The 22,590-nt window shown below is 58.3% G+C and overlaps 1 protein-coding gene across 5 annotated transcripts in view; it reads right to left on the bottom strand.

Moving 5' to 3' along the window:
• The window catches only part of AGAP3 (ArfGAP with GTPase domain, ankyrin repeat and PH domain 3), a 238,193-nt gene that overhangs the window by 84,536 nt on the left and 131,067 nt on the right, over window positions 1-22,590 (bottom strand). For 4 of the 5 annotated variants that reach the window (XM_043541881.1, XM_037891515.2, XM_037891514.2 and 1 more), the window contains exons 8-9: window positions 14,796-14,951; window positions 10,438-10,530 (exon numbers count right to left, since the gene is read on the bottom strand). In XM_043541881.1, the coding sequence (XP_043397816.1) occupies window positions 10,438-10,530; window positions 14,796-14,951 (249 nt within the window). Of the gene's footprint in view, window positions 1-10,437; window positions 10,531-10,900; window positions 11,955-14,795; window positions 14,952-22,590 lie in introns of those variants that run through there. The other variant, XM_037891516.2, reaches the window with a different exon arrangement.

Genomic DNA, 22,590 nt, shown 5'->3' with positions numbered 1-22,590 from the left:
ACCCAGAGGAAAGCCGGCGCGCAATCAGGCCTCACTCGCTGCGGAAGCCCAGCGGGGAGAGGAGCTGAGCCGGGTTTATAAAGCCAGGATGCTGGCAGCAGAAGACGGCTGCAGTCACTCCCTGGGAGCATGGAGGTGCGTTAGGGGCTCGCAGAGGTGTCCACAGTTACTGCCTGAGAGGAAGGAGTTGGGAGGCTGGTGAACCCAGAGAGGGGGGAAGCCAGGAAGGTAGGAGAAGGCTCAGGGGAAAGCAGCACGGCAGGACAGTGCAGGCCGTGGCTTCTGTTCGGAGGGACCTTGAGCTGGAACCTGAAGTAGAGGGCGGGCCTGGGTTCCCCTGCCAGCCACCAGGGATGTGGCAGGGGCCAGGCAGAGGACAGCGGCCTGCCGGGGACGGTTACATCCCCCCCTCCCCGTCCAGAAGGGGACTCCAGGTAGCGACCTGGCCGGAGGGTCGAGGGACGAAGAGGAGGCTGCAGTCCCGCAGTGAGAGGGGCTGCAGGGCCAGAGAGGACGGGTGAAGAGACCGCCAAGGAGGGCACAATGTCTGGCAAAGCTAATCCCCAGAATGCCCAGGACGAGGCGCCGTGTCTGCAGCCCCAGGAGTGTAGACACACACTACAGCGACTGTTGCTAGAGTCACGCCACCTCCCCAGGCAATGGCGGTGTTCTTCCAGCCATCTAGCCGTCTCTCTACCGGCGCTTTAGGGCAGCACAACTGTGAATTTTTCACATCCCTGAGTGCCGGAGCTGAGCCCACCTAAGTTTTAAGTGCAGCCTAGACTTGAGCCTGTAGGGCCCCCGAGGTCAAGTGCAACCAGCTAAAGGAGTGAAAACCATCTACACTAGTTGCTCACCTATTTAGGCAAACAACTCTCAGCAAGGGGAGGAAGATGGGAGCCAGAGACTGCTCTGCAGACACAGATAGCAAGAAGGGCCTAGTAGATGGTGCTGGAGCCAAACCAAGAGGAGCGCTCAGCACCTCACAGCATGGGAGGCCGGGAGAGAACTGGGAAACAAAAACAAGACTGGAAAATGGAGTCTGGGGAAAAAGCTGGATCTAGCCCATAGTTGGCCCAAATGCCACTGCCTAACTGCATCTAGCATGCCAAAAACTCTGGACCCCCAACAGCACTGAAAAAACCTGGATCCAACACCTCTGGATTGCTAGACCAAGCCAACTTTGGGACCCAGTCCCACTGCCTAAACTCCATCAGAAAGACCCAACATCTGACACCTCCCGGGGCAGCCGTGAAACTACCACTGTAAAGCAGCCAACATGACACAGGACTGGCAGAAGCGCTCAGTAAATAGTTCTGTTCAGTGTCTACGAAGAAGTTGGATGATTTACTCGCTGCTCACAATGATCAGGAAACACTTCTTATTTTACCGGGGCTGGGGAGGGTGTTAAACAGAAACTGCTGAAGCTAAACATCTTCAGATCTTCAGGCTCAGAGAACTCGGGCACAGGAGTGCTCAGTGCATTTGCGGAGGTGGTTTCTGAGCCATTAACGTAGATTTTTAACAAATCCTGGGACGCCAGAGAAGTCCCAGAGGACTGGAAAAATGTGAACGTTGTGCCAGTATGTGCAAGGGACGGGCCCGGTGGCTATGGGCCGGAGAGCCTGACCCTGATACCAGGCAAAATCGTGAAAAGGCCAGTGTGGAGAGAAATCAGTTAAGAATTAAAGGACTGCAGCATAATTAATGCCAATCAACAGTGTTTTATGGAAAACAGGTCTCGTCAGACAAGCCTGATACTATTTTTAATGAGATCATGAGTTTCGTTGACAAAGTTAACTGTGCTGACACCATGCTTAGACCTCTGCAGGGAACTTGTCACCGTATGACATTCTGATTAAAAAATTACTACGATCTAAAATCAACACAGCTGATAAAAAATGGAGTAAAAACCGGTTACATGATAGATCACAAAAAGTAACTGTAAACAGTGAATCATTGTCTAATGATGGTCTTTCTAGAGGTGTCCCACACAGATCAGCTTTTGGCCCAAATCCATTCAATATCTTTAACAATGATCTGGAAAAAAATATAAAATGATCCTGGTAAAATCTGAAGAGGCCACAAAATTGGTGGAGTGGTAGATGATGGTTGGGGCAGGTCAGTTATACAAACCTATCTGTATCACCAGTGCAAGGTCATACATCTAGGAACAAAGAAGACAGGCCAAAGGTACAGGGCGCAGGAGTCTGTCTCCTGGAATGCAGCGACACTGAAAAGGACATATGGGTCATGGTGGAAATGGAGAGAACATCCATGCTCAGTGCGATCCTGTAGCTAAGAAGGTGAATGCAATCCAGGGATAGAGACGCAAGGGAATATCAAGAGTACGAAGATGATACTGACTCCGCACAAGGCATTAGTGTCACCATGACTGGATACTGTGTCCAATTCTGGTGTCCACACTTCAAAAGGATGTTGACAAATTGGAAAGAGCCACAAGAATCATTCGAGGCCTGGAAAACCTGCTTTATCATGAGAGACTAAAGGAGCTCAATCTAGTTTATCTACGTGATAAAGGAGTGACTTGATCATGGGGTCTACAAGTAACTACCTGGAGAAGAGATTTCCAATAGTCGAGAGCTCTTTGCTCTGTCAGAAAAAGGCAGAATGAGATCCAATGGCTGGAAGCTGAAGCGAGACACATTCAGACTAGGCACAAAACGTCTACAGGGAGGGCTTTTACCATGGGACCAACTGACCTAGGGACCTCCATCACTTGGAGTCTGTAAATCAAAGCCGGATCTCTTTCTAATAGCTCAGCCAGACGTTATGGGCTTGACTCAGGAATCACTGGGCAAGATTCCCTATCTCAGCTATGTAGGAGGTCATAATGGCCCCTGCTGGCTTTTTAAAATCTGACTCCTCCAGCCAGATCCTGAAAATATTTACTACAAACCAAAAATTCTACCATGTAAACAGAGGCCAAGTGTAACTGCCCCTGTTCTCCTTGAAAAGTCTGGATCCTGGTGTGTCTGGATGCAACAGCATTGCAAACAAATTCATTGAGTATCGGTATCCTGCTACCCCTGCCAATTCTGGCCTCAAACCCCAAAACGGTACTGTTTAGAGAGACAACAAATGCAGCTGCTCCTAACCCACTATGCAAATCAGGACGCAACAAATCCCGGCACACGAGAAGGCAGGTATCGGTGTTGTGTTTTCCCAGGACTATTGAGCTAGGGTGCCCCAGATTCCAGATATATCCAGTGGAGTCTGCATTAGCTGGACTTGCTCTTTGTTTAGACTGTACAAATTGAGGGTTCAGGGCCAAAACTTTGCAAGCTCCATCTAGATCCAGATTTTTGCAGCACGGCTGGGTTGGGACACATTGAGGTCCAGACATTTTTGGGGCAGTGGAAGCAGACAGACTTGTTCTGTATTGAGGCACTAGAAATTGTGAGGGTTGGAGAAAGAAGTGGGAGGGAGCAAGTGCTGGATCCAGGTTTTTGTGACACCACAGTGTGGCTTGCATCAGGGCTCCCTGTTCTGTGGCTGGACTTGTTCTCTGTTTCGATGATACAGGGTCGGGGCTGAACCGAGAAGCAGCTAGGGAGATCCAGCTTTCCCATTTCCTGGGAAATGGAGCAAAATCCCAATACTACACAGAAAAAGAGATAAGAAGATGAGGCGAGAAAGGAGGGAGGAGAAGGACAAAGCCCAGGTGAGTTGCAGCAGCCACATGTGAACCCAGGGGCAGAACCATCACAAATGGGGGGTCCACCCCCAAAGGGCTGGAGACCTCTGTGCTAGCACATCCCACTCATGCGCATGCTCTGTGCACACAATGCCCCAGCTCCCCCCAAAGAATCCCCAACCCCACATACTCACACACACACTCTCCACAAATCCTGCATGTTCCCAATGGCCACACACAGCCACATCCCTATCTACCCCGGGCCTCCCCTGGGGTTCTGCATGTTCTGAATCCTTTGCTAGCTCCTTCTTCCCAGTGCGAAGGTCACAAAAGGGAAGAGGCCGAGGGGATGAACAGCAAGCCAGCCCACCATCTCCAGCGCGCTTCCCCGGCCCTGCGAGGCTGGCCCGTGTGACTGCCTCGGCGTCTTGTGCTCGGATTGGGGGGTGCGCCGGGAAAGCAGTGGCAGCAGCATGCAGTATGCAGTGTAATGAGGCAGGGAGCCGCGATGGCCCCCAAAGGACTCGTTCACTCCACAAATCTCCCTTCCACTCACTTTTCGCTAAGAATTTTAACACCAAACTTAATTGTAAAGTCGTGTATTGATTGGAAAATGCAAATGGCAATTTAAATGTAATCTCAGCTCCCAGCATGGTCCCAGATCCCAAGGAGGAGGAGTCCCCGGCTCTGGGCCCCGCTGAAGAAGCCAGCCCAACCAGAGCTGGCCCAGGGACCCCAGGCCCTCAGGGCTGAATATGTGACTGCACACTCAGCAGCAGCATCTGCATGAGGAAGGGGACGTGTGTTTGCTCCCAGGAACCACCAGCTGGGAATGGCAGCCTGCCAGCCCAGCTAGCCCAGTTCTCAGTGTCAAGCGTCCAGCCACAAAGATCCTCTCCCCACCCAGTGCGGGCCTGGGCCTGCCGAGATCATAGCATGGGCACCAGGTGGGGAGCCGGAGCCTCACGTGCAGCAGGAGGCCGCGTCTGCCACCCAGGTCAGAGGAGAAGGGCTAGAGAGAGGAGGCTGGACTCCTTTGTCTCACGCGGGGGCCACGGGAGTTGGGTGGCTCCAGCTCTAGCATCTACAACTGGAGTTTGGGAGAGAGACATCGGCTCACTAGCAGCATGTTCTGGGCGTGCTGTGAAGGGCAAGGCTCAGGGGCGGCCACCAGCTTCCTGCGGGGTAGTTCTGCTCCCCAGAACAGCAGCCTTCCCCACTGGTGCAAAAGCATCCCCCAAAGTCACTCCTTCCGAGATTCTCTTAACCAGCCTCCTGTCTGAGCACGCAGCCCGCTCATGCAGGGCTCTGCCACCAAAGCTGGGGATGAATCAGCCACCGGCACTGCAGTCCTCTCCCCACGGGACCCAGAAAGGTCACTAGGCAGATTCAACGGAGAATAAGGGAGGTCACCTACGAGTAGCAGGACCTCCCCCCACATACTGGCCGTGCACGCTGGGCAGCGCTCTACCGGAGGCCACACACGCCCAGGCAGAAGGTCCCACTTTCCAGCCACCTCACTTAGCCCATATCCATCCTCAGTCCCTCTGCCTCAGTGGGGGGGATTAGCACCCCCGCAGTTACACAGCCAGCCGGTCACACGAGCGGTGACACTCAGGAGAGGTGGGGATCTGCCGAGGGGATAGGCACTGAGATCCCTGCTCCCCTCGGAAGGAACAACACCAGGAGAGCTGGGCAGCGGTTACAAGGTTTGCACTTCTCGGTGACAGCTTCCGGAGCCCTAGCTGCTGTTCTGCAGCTGGAACATTGGGCCCTCAAGACCTCTCTCTGCGGGGAGCCCTGAACCGGAGTGCGGGGCAAGACTTTATCCTTCCCACGCCCCTGCTGAGGTTGTGAGACTCTAGCACCCCTCTCACGGCAGGGTTACGGCCGGCTCCTCACCACGGACACCCGGGAATGGATCTTAGCCTCTCTTCCTTTGGCACTAAACTCATTTGCCTTTGTATGGCTCTGGCCACACTCTCCTTGCTAGCAGCAGCAGGGTGGTGAGTTCACAGTGCGGTCGTTTCTCCTGGGACAGGTCCCTGGAAAGGGGGTGTGGTTGGGGTAAAGCCATATTCTACCATCTCCAGGGCCCACCATCATCGAAATGCAACATCATGCAGAAATAAAATGGAACTGGTCCTCAGAACCTCAGGGAAGGGGACCTGTATCAGCATCCGCTGGTCCCCACCTCTCTGCAGAGACCTCAGAAATGCTGCTTTCCAGGGGGTCGTGTCCTCTGCCTAGCAAGCTTCTGGCACCTGCCAGTGTTTGCCCTGGGAGAGCTCTCTCAAGTGAGCTCCTGTCTAGGGGTGGCACCTGGAGAAAGGATGGTCCAGTGGTTGGGGCTCTACTTGAGGACCAGAAGACCTGGGTTCAGATCCCTGTTTGGCCAGTTACTCCCAGGCCGGCCCCTCTGTGTCTGTGGGACAGTTCCCTGACGACCGCTCTGGCCTGCCTAGAGTGAGGGCGAATGCAGCAAGCCTGTCAGAGTGTGAGGCACTCCACACTGCGGTGACGGGGCCAGAGAAACAAGTAAAAAGTACCTGCTGCCATCCCTCAGGCAGGCTGGGATCCCCTGAGCCTGGCTGCTGCCCAGGGCCTATCAAAGCCTCCCAGGGCTCTGCTGACACCACTCTGAAGAGACCGGAGCCAGCCCCATCAGAGGCAGCATGCCATGTGAGCAGAGCTAGCCTGGCCTGGCTGTGAAAGCTCAGGACGAGCTGTACCTGGCATGCTGGGGCAGTGCGGCCAAGCAGCTGCAGGGATCTGAGTCACCGCCCAAGAGTTCATGGTCAGAGACATGACCCAGGGACCCATCATGGCTCCGAGAGCTGGAGCCCTGGGAGAACCTCCGGGAAGGAACGGGACCTGCTGGAAGTGAAGGGAGGCCCTGATCCAAGCCATGGGTGTCGCCCTCCCCCGCTGAAGGGTCTGCGGGCACCTGAGCAGAGACAGCTCTGCGCGCTCCTCGGACAAGGAGAGAACAGAGCTGGTGCACCCTGCTGGGCCTTTCAGCAGCGCAGCGAGACCGCGGAGGCATCGCTGGCTCCTTGCTCTCGGGGCGGAAGTGGTGCAGGCCAAGTGTCCCCTGGGCTCACCTGTCAGGGCAGTTGGTACCGTGACATCCCAGAAACCCAAGCATATCCTGGTGCCACTGCGCAGGATCTGTCCAGCCAGCACTTCAAACTCCCACTCCCCATCGTACCTGAGCCTCCCTGACTGACCACATTCTGCACTGCCCTTTGGCAAGTCCCACAACGCTCCTTGGGCCAGGGACTGTCTGGAATACGTTTGTATGGGGCCCCAGCCTCTATGTCCCACCAGAGTCACCAATTCTCATGGTTTTATTGTGGTTTCTGCAGTACTTGGTGCTTCTCCAAAAGCCCCAGCTCCTGGAGTCCAGTGAACATGGAGAATTGCAACTTTCCAAGGCCAGTCTTGGGGGCCGAGTCATGAATAGAGTGAGGGTACCGCCTTGTCCCTACATGCTGTCTCTGCCCCGCACAGGGGTTCTGCCCAGCACTTCCCCCTGCCCCTCCCGCCTGGCAGCCTGTGCAGGTCCAGAGGCACAGCACATGAACCCAGCCACTAACTATCCACCCTGATTGGACACCGCTTCTAAAAGTTGGGAAGGGGGGGGCAGATCTGCTCTAGGAATAACTGGGGGGAAGGTCTCTGGCCTGCGTTACACCAGGGGTCAGACAGGATGGTCATGTGACCCTTCTTCCCGCCAGAGTTGGTGGCAACAAGGGCCAGGTTCCATATCTAGGGGTTCCTCTTCAACAATACAACACAAAACCGTCTCCAGCCCCGACCCAGTAACCTGGGACAATTACACACCACCCCTGGCCGCCTCAAAGAGGCAAAACTTCCCTTCTCGCAAGCACAAAGGTCCCGGCTGGCCTTGGCATCTATGAACCTGTGGAAGGTGATGGTGCCAGGGGTGGCTGGGTCAATGTTCATCCCGCAGCAGATACCACTGGAGAGGGGCTAGGAGAGCCAGGGCCAGCACACAACCCCTGCAGTGGGGCCCGGGAATGCAGCCAGCCCCACAAGAGATGGAGAAAGGGGAGCAAGGGGAAGGGATGGCCAGATGCCCCCAGCTAACAGAAACAGGGGATTAAACAGCCCACAGGGACCTCAGGTCAAGCTCCAATTTGGTGAGGAGGAAAGGACTCAGTGAGCAGGACCCACCCCAAGGAGAGACAGGGGGACACGATCTGGGTGTGCATCTTATCTGTCCCCCTTCCTACCCAGAGCCCGAGACACACTGGCCTCCATGGCCTCCCTGCCTTCAACCTGCTGTACCACAGCTAGCCAGAGACCCCTCCCCATCGCCCCAGAGCCAACCACAGACCCCCTCCCCATCACCCCAGAGCCAGCCACAGACCCCCTCCCCATCGCCCCAGAGCCAGAGCCAGCCACAGACCCCCTCCCCATCACCCGAGAGCCAGCCACAGACCCCCTCCCCATCACCCCAGAGCCAGAGCCAGCCACAGACCCCCTCCCCATCGCCCCAGAGCCAGAGCCAGCCACAGACCCCCTCCCCATCGCCCCAGAGCCAGAGCCAGCCACAGACCCCCTCCCCATCACCCGAGAGCCAGCCACAGACCCCCTCCCCATCACCCGAGAGCCAACCACAGACCCCCTCCCCATCGCCCCAGAGCCAGAGCCAGCCACAGACCCCCTCCCCATCACCCCAGAACCAGCCACAGACCCCCTCCCCATCGCCTCAGAGCCAGCCACAGACCCCCTCCCCATCGCCCCAGAGCCAGCCACAGACCCCCTCCCCATCGCCCCAGAGCCAGCCACAGACCCCCTCCCCATCACCCGAGAGCCAACCACAGACCCCCTCCCCATCACCCGAGAGCCAACCACAGACCCCCTCCCCATCGCCCCAGAGCCAGAGCCAGCCACAGACCCCCTCCCCATCGCCCCAGAGCCAGCCACAGACCCCCTCCCCATCACCCCAGAGCCAGCCACAGACCCCCTCCCCATCACCCCAGAGCCAGCCACAGACCCCCTCCCCATCACCCCAGAGCCAGCCACAGACCCCCTCCCCATCACCCGAGCGCCAACCACAGACACCCTCCCCATCGCCCCAGAGCCAGAGCCAGCCACAGACCCCCTCCCCATCACCCGAGAGCCAACCACAGACCCCCTCCCCATCGCCCCAGAGCCAGAGCCAGCCACAGACCCCCTCCCCATCGCCAGAGCCAGCCACAGACCCCCTCCCCATCACCCGAGAGCCAGCCACAGACCCCCTCCCCATCGCCCCAGAGCCAGCCACAGACCCCCTCCCCATCGCCCCAGAGCCAACCACAGACCCCCTCCCCATCGCCCGAGAGCCAACCACAGACCCCCTCCCCATCGCCCCAGAGCCAGAGCCAGCCACAGACCCCCTCCCCATCGCCCCATCGCCAGAGCCAGCCACAGACCCCCTCCCCATCACCCGAGAGCCAGCCACAGACCCCCTCCCCATCGCCCCAGAGCCAACCACAGACCCCCTCCCCATCGCCCCAGAGCCAGAGCCAGCCACAGACCCCCTCCCCATCGCCCCAGAGCCAGAGCCAGCCACAGACCCCCTCCCCATCGCCCCAGAGCCAGAGCCAGCCACAGACCCCCTCCCCATCACCCCAGAGCCAGCCACAGATCCCCTCCCCATCACCCCAGAGCCAGCCACAGACCCCCTCCCCATCACCCCAGAGCCAGCCACAGACCCCCTCCCCATCACCCCAGAGCCAGCCACAGACCCCCTCCCCATCACCCCAGAGCCAGAACGTCCCTGGCTGCCCCTTCCCACGAACGACCCAGACCTGGCCCAGTCTTAACACCAGAGCTGCCATGGAAACACAACGATACCTGGCCCCTCCCCTCCCCTTTGCTCGCTGCCCTGGGGCCCCCTCCTCGTGACTGCAACAGAGCTGCCCCTGGCCCTGCTCCCACCATCCGCCACCCCTGGACCCTGTCCCCAGCACCACAGCCGGGGCTGCAGGACACAGAGGGGGCTGCAGGCTGGAGTCACTTCTCCCCCGCGACCCCCGAGGAAGGAGCAGAACCTGAGCTGCCCAGTGTGAACTGGCTCACTCTGGCCCTGCAGGCTCGCAGCTGGGCCCCGCCGGGCCACAGGGCTCGGCTCCCCAACAGGAGGCCAGCGCCTGCGTGTCCTCAGACAGCAAACCCGGGCCAGGAGCCGGAGCCGGAGCCAGGGCCAGGGCCGGGGCCAGGAACCGGAGCCAGGGCCAGGGCCGGGGCCAGGAACCGGAGCCGGGGCCAGGAGCCGGAGCCGGGGCCAGGAGCCGGGGCCAGGAGCCGGGGCCGGGGCCAGGAGCCGGAGCCAGGAGCCGGAGCCAGGAGCTGGAGCCAGGGGCCAGGAGCCGGGGCCAGGAGCCGGGGCCGCAGCGGCGCTCTGCTGCCCTCTGCTGGGGAGCACTGGTACCAGCGCGCATATGGCAAACGCCCACGCAACAGGTGCGCACGCGCGCACGCACACACGGGGGCACGGGGGGGGCAGCGCACACGCACACGCAAACGCAGAAGGCAGAGCCGGTGACAGCGACACATGCATGGAAACACAATGAGCCTGAGACAGACACTGCCCCGCTCCCACTGGGACACCCGCGTGGCCTAGCCCAGCGTGCACCCAGGGCATATGCTCCCCTTGCCACGCCCCGGCCCAGGCTGCGACGCCCTGCTGCCCTTCAGGAGGCTTGAGGACCCCTGCCCCAGCGGGCAGTGCTCTGGCATGGTTAGGGGGGCCGGGGAATCCGAACCTGCTTCATGGGAATGGCCCGCCCGCTGCCGATACTGTCCGCCTTGCACTCCGGCACCTTCTTCTCCCGCTCCGGGTCTGCGCCCTTTCGAGACTGGAAGAGAAGAGACACAGGCGCATTAGACACAGGGGCAGGGGAAGAAGGAACACACAGCCCACTTTTCTCCCCGCGGGGCCAGCACACGCTCCCCAGGGCAGCCTCTTCCCCATCCCCTCTAAGGACGCCGTGATCAGCCTCAACTCCCATCCTGGCCTCCCCAGAGCCCACCTGCTCCCAAGCTTCCCGCCCAGCCCCCAAACCATCTAACACCCTGCCCCAAAGCCGTTCTCCTCACAGCAAAGGGCTGCCCCTGATTCCTCACTCCCTCGGGGGCACACAGCACACGGTGACACAAACAGGAAAAGCATGGGATGTCGGTGGAGCATGGATGGAAGCAGGAGAGGCCAAGGCAGTGAAAGGAACTCACACTCCTACTAATCCAACAGATTTATTCCGTGAACACACTTGCACCATACAAAGTAGCACAGGTCACTGGGCAGAGAGACCAGCCCCTTACAAAAGAGCATGGACAATAACTATCGAGTATACATCTAGAGAGTCTAGAGCAGTATCGGATACTCCTTGAGGATGGCTGTGGTGAGAGCAAACTCCAGTAAATACAATATGAAATATACAGTCTGTGGAGCAGAACTCATTCAAGGTGCTTAAGACAGGAAAATATCAAGTCATACACGGCACGGAGCACAATCAATACATTCAGAATCACAACAATGGCAGCAGAGGGCAGCCACAACGTCTCTCCCTTGTGTCCTACGAGCTCCCTCAGGTGGGGAGCTCCCCATGTGCTTTGGATCAGAAAGAAACGTCTGCCCTGCGCGCCTGGGACACCAATCTGCTCGCTTTTGGGCCCAGGATAAAGCCAGGAGATCGAAAGAGAAGAAAAGAAAGAGACACAGACGGCTGCTCTGCCGCGAGGAGGAAGAGGAGGAGGAGCAGGAGTCCATGCAGGCTGCAGGAAAACGCAGGAAGGAGGAAGGGGCCGGCGTGCGAGCAGCAGGTGCAAGCGGGCAGCAAAGCGTCCCTTGGCCCATCCGTCTCCGCTGGCTGCCGTTGCCCTGGTCCCGCTGGGTCTGCAGGTCTTTCCATCCCAGGAGGGTCGTCCGCCTGGCATCCCCGGAACATGGAAAGGGCCTAGACAGCGTCCGGCAGGCCCAGAAATGTCCCAGCTTAGAGTGCACGTGCAGGCCGTCGCAGCGCTTCCTAGACTTTACATTGGGGGGGGGTTAAAAGGCTCCTGCGTGTCTCCGGGAGGGGAACCCATGCTGGCTGGAGGGCGGGCGGGCGAGCCTCTAATCTTAGATCAATCCCAGTGCCCATCCCTTATCCGGCCCTGGAGAGGCAATGAAAAGTGAGAGAATTTGTACAGAGGTGCCGTGTGTAACCACCTGGATCTTCTAATTTGGAAGGAGTTGGAAAGGCCTTTTTGTAGATGAAAAGTTGGAAACAGTGGCACATATCTGCAAATATCGAAAGAATAAAGAGTTTGGCAAGTTATACTCAGAACACGGACATGAGTCTGTCAGCGGTGGGGACAGACAGACAGGCCAGCCACGGAGCGGGCAGCCAGAGGCAGCAGCAGGCCGAGCTCCGGAGTTGCATTCCAGTGCTAGCCTGGGAGGCAGCCATCGCTGAGAACGGGAGTCAGTCTCCACCTGGTGGCCACACACCCGTCTGTCTGCACCTCACTCCCAGGGACGGGAGCACAGGAGAGGCCCCAGGCAGCAGGGCACTTACAGCCGGAGGGGAGGAGGCCTGCAGATGAAACTCCAGGGAACAAACTGCAGCTCGGAGCTGGGTGAGCTGCTCCCAGAGCAGGGCACTTCGTGTCTCTCCCCAATGCTAGAAACCTAGGCAAGGCCCTGCACACCCACCCAGAGGGGCCAGCCGACCCAGTGAGAGCAGGCCTTGCCGCTTCTCCCACCCCGTGTACGCAGGGATGGGGCGGGGTGCTTGGCCGCGCGGCCGGACAAACTGCTCTGCCTAGCCCAGCTGTGGGGGGAGGGAGGGAATCAGCACCTTCAAATCCTGCTGCTGCCACGGCCACCACCACCCTATGTGAGTCACGTGCGTGCAGCCAGCAAGCGTGAGCCCCAGCATGAGTGAGCGAAGCCCCAGCACAAAGTCAAGTGAGCAAGAACCCCAGACTGAGCGAGCATGAACCCCACAGAGAGCAAGCGAGTGTGAGCCGCAGACTGAGTGAGCGTGAGCCCAACAGAGAAGACAAGCGAGCAGGAACCCCCTAGAGATGGCAAGCGTGAGCCCCAGACTGAGCACGTGCCCCCCAGAGAGTGAGTGTGAACCCCAGACTGAGTGAGCGTGAGCCCCACATAGAAGGCAAGCGAGCAGGAACCCCCTCAAGATGGCAAGCAAGCCTGAGCCCCAGACTGAGCAAAAGAGGGCAAGCAAGCAGGAACCCCTAGAGACGGCAAGCAAGCGTGAGCCCCGATTGATGACTTCCATAGCGATGAAGCATGAGCCCCAGAATGAAGAAGCTGAGAATGAGCATGTCACCACAAGCCTGACGCGCTCCAGCAGGAGCGAAAGGGAGAGCGTGAACATGAACTGACGGCGAGTCCAGAACCAGTGGGTGTGTGGACAAGCGTGAGAGCACATGAGAGAACCGGTGTGCACTGGTGCACAACAGCAAGTGTGAGCATGAGCGAGAGTAACGACGGGGGAGGGAGCAGGAAATCCATTAGAACAGGAGCACAACAGTGAGCAGGACCACGCAGGAGACTCTACAGGCCCTTGTTGAGAGAATGTGGGGGGTGCACGTGCTGAAGGGTGTTGGGGAGCAGCGGGGTCCACGGTGGGAACTGTGTGCGCTGGGGGCGAGGGTGTTGGGGAGGTGCAGGTGGGTGAGAGGTGTATGCACTGGGCATATGGGTATGCACACTGGGAAGGTGGGCATGTGTGGGTGTTGGGGAGCAGTGGGAGGGTGTGCGCACTCATGTACAGGTGTTGGGGAACAGTGGGCGGGTGTGCGCACTTGTGTACAGGTCCTGGGGAGCAATGAGTGTGTGCATGCACTGGTATACAGGTTTTGGGGAGCAGTGGGTGGGTGTGTGCACTGGTGTACGGGTGTTGGGGAGCAGTGGGTGGGTGTTGGGGGAACAGTGGACGGGTGTGCTCACCGGTGTACGGGTGCTGGGGAACAGTGGAGTTCCCCGTTGCTGTGTGTGTTCAGACAGGGGGATGGAGGTGCACGTGGGGCATGTTGGGATGGTGTGTGGGGAGGCCCAGGTGCCTTGGGGACAGTGGGGTGGCTGTGTGCGCACATGGGTGTAGAGTGTGCTGAGAGATGGGGTGCAAACACAACCAGCAGAAATAACAGCTGTAAATGTCCCCAGTTGACTCCCCATGATGTCGTCCTCAATCCCCTGGTTCAAACATGCCCAGGCCTCCCCCTACATATCAGCAGGGGCCCCTCGGTGTCCGGCTAGCGTCACACATGGATGCAAGAGGGACTCCATGTGCCATTGCTGGCTCTGAGCACCACCGCCCACGAGACCCTGCCGGGCTTATTCAGCCAGTGCAGAAACAGAGTCCCAGCCTCTGGGGGCGTCAGCCCCTGTTCGGGGGACATGGCCCCAGGGAGAACGATGGGAAAGGGGCAGGAGTGCTGTACGCCCACGCGGGCAGAGCCACCCCTCACTCCCCACGCAAGGAGGATGCACACGCACACACGGACATGGAGGATACACACACAGGATGCACATGCTCATGCACGCAGAGGAGACCAGGTACGCAGAGGACACACATGTACGCACACACGGGGAGGATTCACAAACACACACGGGGAGGATGCACACACACACGGGGAGGATTCACATGCACACGGAGGACGCACACACACATATTCGGGGAGGATGCACGCACACAGAGGACGCACACACACACACAGAGGACACACACACACACGGAGAATGCACACACACATACTCGGGGAGGATTCACAAACACACACGGAGGACGCACACACACAGAGGATGCACACACATATTCGGGGAGGATGCACGCACACAGAGGACGCACACACACGGAGAACGCACACGCACATACTCGGGGAGGATTCACACGCACACAGAGGACTCACACACGTGCATGCACAAACACACACACACACAAACACGCACTGCACTGCGCTCCCCACAGCCTCTCCGCCCCCACGTGCCCACAGAAGTCGCGCTCTGCGCCATGGCCCGAGCACACGCATGGCCGGGAGCACGGCCGCCCTGTGCCGATGGGCCCACGCCCCCCTCGCCCGCCTGGCGCGTCCCGCCGCTGGCCACACTCACCGTGAAGATGTTGGAGCGCCGCTTGGACTGCTTGCGGATGGGGGTGGGCGTATTGGAGGCAGCGATGGTCTCGATGCGCAGCTCCCGCTGGCCGATGCTGGGGGTGGAGGGCACGGAGGAGGAGTAGTCGCTAAAGGCGCCGCTGCCATTGCTGGCCTGCGAGAGAGAGAGAGAGAGAGCGAGAGAGAGAGAGCGCTGGGGTACGCCTGGGACCCGCCAGCAGGCTGCCCCCTGGGTGGCTACAACCCCCCCCGAGCGACCTCGCACGGCAGGGCCGCCTCAGACTGCCCCTGGCGCCCCAGGGAAGCCGGCTCAGGCAAGGGCTTGGAACGGAGGGCACGGAGCTTGCGGGGGACCACACCGCTCACAACCGCCCTGACTGCGGGTTCTCCCCGGGCTGGGATGTGGCTCGTGACGCTGCAGCGGGGCTGGCTTCTCTGAGGACTGTAGGACTAGCCCCTCGGCGCTGGACCTAGAGGTGCAGTGGGGTTTCCACTGTACGCAGGGTTAGTTCGGTTCAATGGCTCTCGGCACCCCCGCCGCACAGACTGTCCCAGCAGCCCTGGACCAGCCAGAGTAGCTCAGGCAAGGCACTGCTGGCACAGTGCCGGCTGCATGAGGAAGGCCGAGAAGTCCTGTGGTGAGCAGCTCTTCTTGTCAAGGAGTGTGGGGGAGTCCAGGCCCTGCACCCCTCTTCCTGGGATTCACTGAGACTCTCAGCCAGCCAGTAAAACAGAAGGTTTATTGGACAACAGGAACACAGTCCAAAACAGAGCTTGTGGGGACACCCAGGACCCCTCAGTGAAGTCCTTCTGGGGGAGCAGGGAGCTTAGACCCCAGCCCTGGGGTTCCCTGTGTTCCTCCACCCAGCCCCAACCTGAAACTAAACCCACCGAGCAGGTTCCCTGCTGCAGCCTCCGTCCACATTCCTGGGCAGAGGTGTCACCTCCCCCTCCCCCTCCTGGCTCAGGTAACAGGCTCTCAAGTCTCCCGTCCCCAGGGCACATTCCCAGGTCAACACTCCCCCATCCCTGCTGCGTCACATCCTCACACTTCTCTCCTGCCCCTTCCAGTGGAGGCTGCAAACACCCCAAAGCAGGAGGCCAGGGAGCCCTGCCAGACTCTTGGGTTCGTTTCATTTTATTGTCACCCCCCTGTGGCAGCTCCAGATGCACCTGTATCCAGACAAACACCTGACGCTTGTCTCACTTCTGCCAGCCCCCGGACCCCATGCGGCTTAGTGGCAGTGAGTTCCTCAGGCCAAGTGCACACTGTACAAAGAATGGCTCCTGACTGTACAGTAACCGGCTGCTGGTGACATTTGTCTGGGTGGATCCCACTGCCGGGGCACACGCGGGGCCTCCTGGCCAGCAGCGTCCATTGGGGTTGCGCCTGGATACTGTGTCTTCACTGGCACCCCTCCCAGAGTCACCCCGGGGGTGCAGCCTCCCCCACCGTGCCCTTCCCTCACTGATCCAGAGGGCGAGATGGCCTCGAAGGAGTGGGAGAGGAGCGCAGGTTGCAGGATCTGCCCAACCATCTCCTCCTCCTGCCAGTGTGGACCACACGCACCGCTGACAATCCGACGACGAGCGAGCAGCTCCCAAACGAGGCCGGTGAGGTCTGAGGGGGAGCCAGATCTAGGCAGTAACACAGCGTCAAGGTGCAGACTGAACTCCATGATGCAACCCTGCCAAGCTCTCTGGTAGCAGGGTTCCTAAGTCTCGCTAAAGGAGCTGCAGCGCCAATGCCCACAGGAGGGGAGAGGCCTGCAGCTCACAACAAACTGGGCTGGCCCACTGGGATAACCTCTGGGGAAAAGATTGCCCCCAGAACTATCACTGCGGGCTGCAAACTACAAGGCAACTCCTGAGTGGTTTTGTCCTATCTGGATAAACAGAAAGGGCTCTCTGAGCACCCAAGGCATGCAGCCTCGCCTCCCCAGGGTGAGAAATCAGATAGGTCACCTGCCTGCTTCAGGTGGGAGCAAGAACACACCTTGGAGAAGGCCTGGGGCAGGGACTGAGCCTCTCCCATCCCTACGAGCACCACGTAGGAAAGTGAGGCATCAGGGCTCGCAGCCCACCATCTCTGGCTGTGACAACAGCCACCGAGAAAGCCATTGAGTCCTTCCTGGGTCCCCGCAGACCAGGTGGACTAGGCTGAGCTGCTAGCTGGGCCCTCTAACTGATGGATTAACACCCTGGAGAGTCTGGGGGACCACAGGGGTGAGCACCAGGCAGGCTCAGGCGGATGGCAGGCAGAGGCTGCAGCCAGGGGGGCTCTGACTTAAGTGATGGCAGGACCGGTTTGCTACAAGTGAAGGAGACAGTTCACCCGGGGCAGGAGTGTGTACAGGAACCAGGTGTGTCTGAGTACCCCAGACAGAAAACCCTGCAGAGGGAGCTGGTGGGTGGTTCCTTGCTGTGGATGAGGATGCCAGGGACATCTGTGGCGCAGGATCTTCTGGTGATGCTCAGTGAGCTAACATCCATGTGGCCAGTGGCAGGGACCTGAAGGATCTGCCCCTGCTTCTGAGACAGAAGATCCAGGATGTTTGGAAGGGGAGCAGGCCATACGGACACACATAGCAGGTCTGTCTCGCCTCGAAAGGAGCTGCACAATTCATTGTAGCTGCGTCTCATCTATTCTCCCTGATGACCCTGGAGATGAGGCCCTGGAGAAAGCATGCAGGAGACCTCCTGTCCATGAGAAGAGGAAGGCATGTGGGAGACTGCGTGTGGAGCAGAGCAAGGGGCACTTGCTCTGATTACTGGCAAACTGATCTGTCCAAGGGAACAGGGATTTGAGGACAGTTTCCTTCCGGAGCCCCTCCTGGGGCAACAAAAGCTTCCTGCCAACGGAGAGGGCCAGGCCGCTCTCATTCATTAGCGCTGCCCAGTGGGAATGGCTTCCAGACCAGAGATGGCCAAGCCCTGTCCTGACTCCTGACACAGCACATGGTTCACGGTGCTGTCAGGAGAGGGAGAGCCACACGCTTCCCAGAGCCCTGCCTACAACATGGCCTGCTCTGATCCACCATAGAACGAGGGGCTCTCCAGGGCCCACAGACCCGGGGGCATTCCCCACCCCAGTGCGGAAGCATCTGGCATGGATGCTGCTGTAGGAAGGGGTGAATGGAAGGCCCCCCTGTTCAGACTGATTCTGGCTCAGTGAGATGGATGTCCCCACCGTGTCTGCTGGCTGGTAGACTGCCTTCAGCCAGGGGAATGGGCCACACGCCCCAGCTGCTGTGCGTGGCTGGCTGTGGTGAGAGGATGGGCTGGAATCTCTCCGGAGGCTGGAAGGTCTCTGGAATCCAGTAGTGCTCCTACGAAGCCAGAGACCGCTGGCACGGTTCCCTTGCAAACCGAGGCATGAGACAGACCCAGCACTGCAGCTGTCCTGCAGGGATCTGCCCTGGACAAACCAGGCTGCGAGGTGGGGTGCACGTGTCACGGCCCTCCAGGGGTGAGCTCTGCCATGGCCTCGATATACTTTCGGGGAGGACCCCCATGGTTTGCAGAGCTCTAGGCTTAGCTTTCCCCACGGTGAACCCCACAGACCCGTGCTCCCAGACCAGCCCCGTGGGCTCCAGCCCCGTCTGACTCGCAGCGCAGCTCCCTAGACTCCTGCAGAGACGTCCCTCTGTCAGGGAGCGACGCTCCCAGTCTGCAGCAAGGCCCAGTCACAACAAGGCAGCGTTTATCTGTCACCTGGACTCCGAGTCCTCAGGTCAGCACGGGGAAACCAAGTTTCAGGCAGAGCCCACGCTGGCAGAAGCAGATGTTCTGACTCCCTGCCACCCTCTTTCCCCCTCCAGCTGCAGGTCTGGGTGTCTGCAGCTGCACACCTAACACCCAGCTGCTCCCGCCTCAGTTTCTCTGTCTCCGCTTGCTGGGTTCACGCTTCAGCTTCCTTTGCTTCCAATAGTTTAAACTAATCTGCCGTCACGGAGGTTTCCAGCCTCTCCACAGAGGCCCAGATGTGGCCAGGCCTCAACAGTGCCTTGCGCCTCCTCTGTGCCCCCCACACCAAGCTCTTAGCCTCCTGGTCCCAGAGAGGAGGTTAACCCCTTCGCACCCAGCGGGTAGCAACATAAAGGGAGTTGGTCCACTGAGTCACACATAGTGTTTACAGAAATATTACCAAAGCCTCCTGCATTCTCTCCAGCATGTGCCCCAACATCAGAGGACGGCTGTCCCTCCCACCAGGCGCTTGGTAAAGCCTGCTGGGGCCACGAGCGGCAAACAGTGGAGGGGCTAATAGAGGGAGTTTGCCTGGAATCTGTCCGAGAGGAGTGCGCTAAGGGCTGTATTGGGGGGCTGTGTTGGTGAGTATCTGAGTGTCTGTTGTGAGGACAGTTTGTCAGTTTGACCGTGTGCTTGAAAAGTGTGAACTGGGAGTGCTTTGTTCCAGGTGGGCCTTGAGTGGCCCTGACTGTTATAAAGAGGCAGCCCACTGTGAACCAGCTGAGCGGCGAACAGTGGAGAGGCTAACAGAGGGAGTTTGCCTGGGGAGAGCCCACTGAGGCTTCCATCTTGCAGGCTTCTCTGAGAAGTTACTGCAACATCTGAGGAAGCTCGTAGAAGGACAGTAATATGGATGGGGGGTGTTCAGCTGTTGTGACCTGCACTGGATGTGCCATGTTTGTCTTTCTTCCACAGGACAGAAGCGACTTTGTCTGTACAAAGTGCAAGCTGGTCTCCACATTGGAGGAGAAGGTTCAAGGTCTGGAGCAACAGGTATCGACCCTGCGTTGCATAAGAGAAACTGAAGATTTCCTGGACAGACGTCAGGATATGCTTCTATGGGCACAAGGTTCTGAAGATTCAGAGCAGGCTGCACATCGGGGACAGGAGGATGGTGAAGAAATTTGGCATCATGTGACCTCCAGAAGAAGAAGGGGAACATCCATGTACCAGCAATGCCAATACAGGTAAGCAACCGTCTTCATGTTCTCTCCACAGGTCCTAAGGCGGAGAGTGGACCAGATGATACGTCTGAGGGAAGGGAGCAGAAGGAGATTCCGCCGATTGGAAGGCATTAGATGCACTGACCTAGAGATGGGGGTTCCATGACCCCCATTCCCAAGAGGAGGCGGCGGGTGGTGGTGGTCGGGGACTCTCTCCTCAGGGGGACTGAGTCATCTATCTGCCGCCCTGACCGGGAAAACCGAGAAGTCTGCTGCTTGCCAGGAGCTAGGATTCACGATGTGACGGAGAGACTGTCAAGACTCATCAAGCCCTCGGATCGCTACCCCTTCCTGCTACTCCACGTGGGCTCCAATGATACTGCCAAGAATGACCTTGAGCGGATCACTGCAGACTACGTGGCTCTGGGAAAAAGGATAAAGGAGTTTGAGGCGCAAGTGGTCTTCTCGTCCATCCTCCCCGTGGAAGGAAAAGGCCTGGGCAGAGACCGTCGAATCGTGGAAGACAATGAATGGCTACGCAGGTGGTGTCGGTGAGAAGGCTCTGGATTCTTTGACCATGGGATGGTGTTCCAAGAAGGAGGAGTGCTAGGCAGAGACAGGCTCCACCTAACGAAGAGAGGGAAGAGCATCTTCGCAAGCAGGCTGGCTAACTTAGTGAGGAGGGCTTTAAACTAGGTGTGACGAAGTGGGACTGTTCTTAATGTTTCCTTTGAATACTGTAGGGGTGCCTCAGTTTCCCCTAGGCATTTCTTAAGTCTCTAGGTGGTGGGATAAGGGGGTGTAATTGTTGCAGAGCAAAGGGCCAGTGTACATAAATGGCTGACACTCTGTCTCCTGGCGACTGATGGCCTGGGCTCTTCCCCCCTGCAAGGAGAGAGCTAAAGGGGTGGAGAACAAAGGAATCAGGTGACCTCTTGGCCCAGAAAAGGGACAAAGCCCAGAGGAGGGGGGGCTGGAGAGAGTTTCAGTTTGGGGCTGGCTGAGGACGAAGGAGTGAAGGGCAGACATGGTTGTCTGGCTCACTGCCCCCCAAAATGGACCCGGCTGAGGGGTCCTGTACTCTGTATCTACAAGCTCTGTTTTGGACTGTGTTCCTGTCATCTAATAAACCTCTGTTTTACTGGCTGGCTAAGACTGACTGTGAAGTTGGCGGCAGGACCCTCTGGCTTCCCCAGGACCCCACCTGCGTGGACTTGCTGTGGGAAGCGCATGGAGGGGCGGGGGATGCTGAATGCTCCGAGGTCAGACCCAGGAAGGTGGAAGCCGTGTAAGCTTTTTGTCTGGAGACAGGCTGCTCCCAGAGAGGAGGCTCCCCCAGAGATCTGACTGGCTTCATAGGGAGCAGTTCCAGAGCATCGCCCGGGGACTCCGTGACACTAGGTTCACCGGGGGAAGGAGACCAAACCCCTTAGGTAAGTGGGGAAGTGAGACACCAGGGGGAAGCAAGAGCAGGAGAGCGCGAGAGGGGAGGGCTCCTGCCTCACACTGAGAAAGCGGGACAATCAGCGAGTTATCTCAAGTGCCTATACACAAATGCAAGAAGCTGGGGAAACAAGCAGGGAGAACTGGAAGTCCTGGCACAGTCAAGGAATTATGATGTGATTGGAATAACAGAGACTTGATGGGATAACTCACATGACTGGAATACTGTCATGGATAGATATAAACTGTTCAGGAAAAAGGACCTTGGGGTTACAGTGGACGAGAAGCTGGATATGATTCAACAGTGTGCCCTTCTTGCCAAGAAGGCCAATGGCATTTTGGGATGTATAAGTAGGGGCATTGCCAGCAGATCGAGGGACGTGATCGTTCCCCTCTATTCGACATTGGTGAGGCCTCATCTGGAGTACTGTGTCCAGTTTTGGGCCCCACACTACAAGAAGGATGTGGAAAAATTGGAAAGAGTCCCACGGAGGGCAACAAAAATGATTAGGGGACTGGAACACATGACTTATGAGGAGAGGCTGAGGGAACTGGGATTGTTTAGTCTGCGGAAGAGAAGAATGAGGGGGGATTTGATAGCTGCTTTCAACTACCTGAGAGGTGGTTCCAAAGAGGATGGATCTAGACTATTCTCAGTGGTAGCGGATGACAGGACAAGGAGTAATGGTCTCAAGTTGCAGTGGGGGAGGTTTAGGTTGGATGTTAGGAAAAACTTTTTCAGTAGGAGAGTGATGAAGCACTGGAATGCGTTACCTAGGGAGGTGGTGGACTCTGCTTCCTTAGAAGTTTTTAAGGTCAGGCTTGACAAAGCCCTGGGCGGGATGATTTAGTTGGGGTTGGTCCTGCTTTGAGCAGGGGGTTGGACTAGATGACCTCCTGTGGTCCCTTCCAACCCTGATATTCTATGCTTCTATGAATGGCAGTGACCTGCACTGGGACTCAGAGATACCCCTGTAAGCCAGATGCATGGCCCCGGGTATGTAAGTGCCCGGCATGTCGAGAGCTGGGAACGTATCCCGAGGATCTAGGCTGGGCTTGACGGCGCTCAGGGTTACCATCCACCCCTGAAGTGCTGGGTGAATTTGCTGGGACATGGTAAGTCCAGGATCAAGTGCACATGCCCAAAAGGAAAGGCGTGGGGGAACAATGGGAGGAGAAACCCTGGCCTCCAAAAAGCAAGACCCCTCCTTGATTGCCCCTGACGGAGCACAAAGGCCCCCTCTTCTCAGCAATGGTTCATGAAAAGCGTCCCTGAAGGTGGGCGGAAGAGACTGGAACTAGCAGGTAACCCCAGTGGCTACCTGGAGAGCCCATGAGTGCCAGGTGTGTGCAGCCTGCTGGCAGAACAAGGCCAAGCGGCTGCCCGAGCGGGTCCGTGGGGGCCAAGGCTCTGGCAGGAGCAGAAGAATGAGGCTC

The sequence above is a fragment of the Chelonia mydas genome, chromosome 2 (assembly GCF_015237465.2).
Source record: "Chelonia mydas isolate rCheMyd1 chromosome 2, rCheMyd1.pri.v2, whole genome shotgun sequence".
NCBI classification, from domain to species: Eukaryota; Metazoa; Chordata; order Testudines; family Cheloniidae; genus Chelonia; species Chelonia mydas.
The sequence above is the reverse complement of the archived record's forward strand: the minus strand, read 5'-3'. Positions and strand labels throughout refer to the sequence as shown.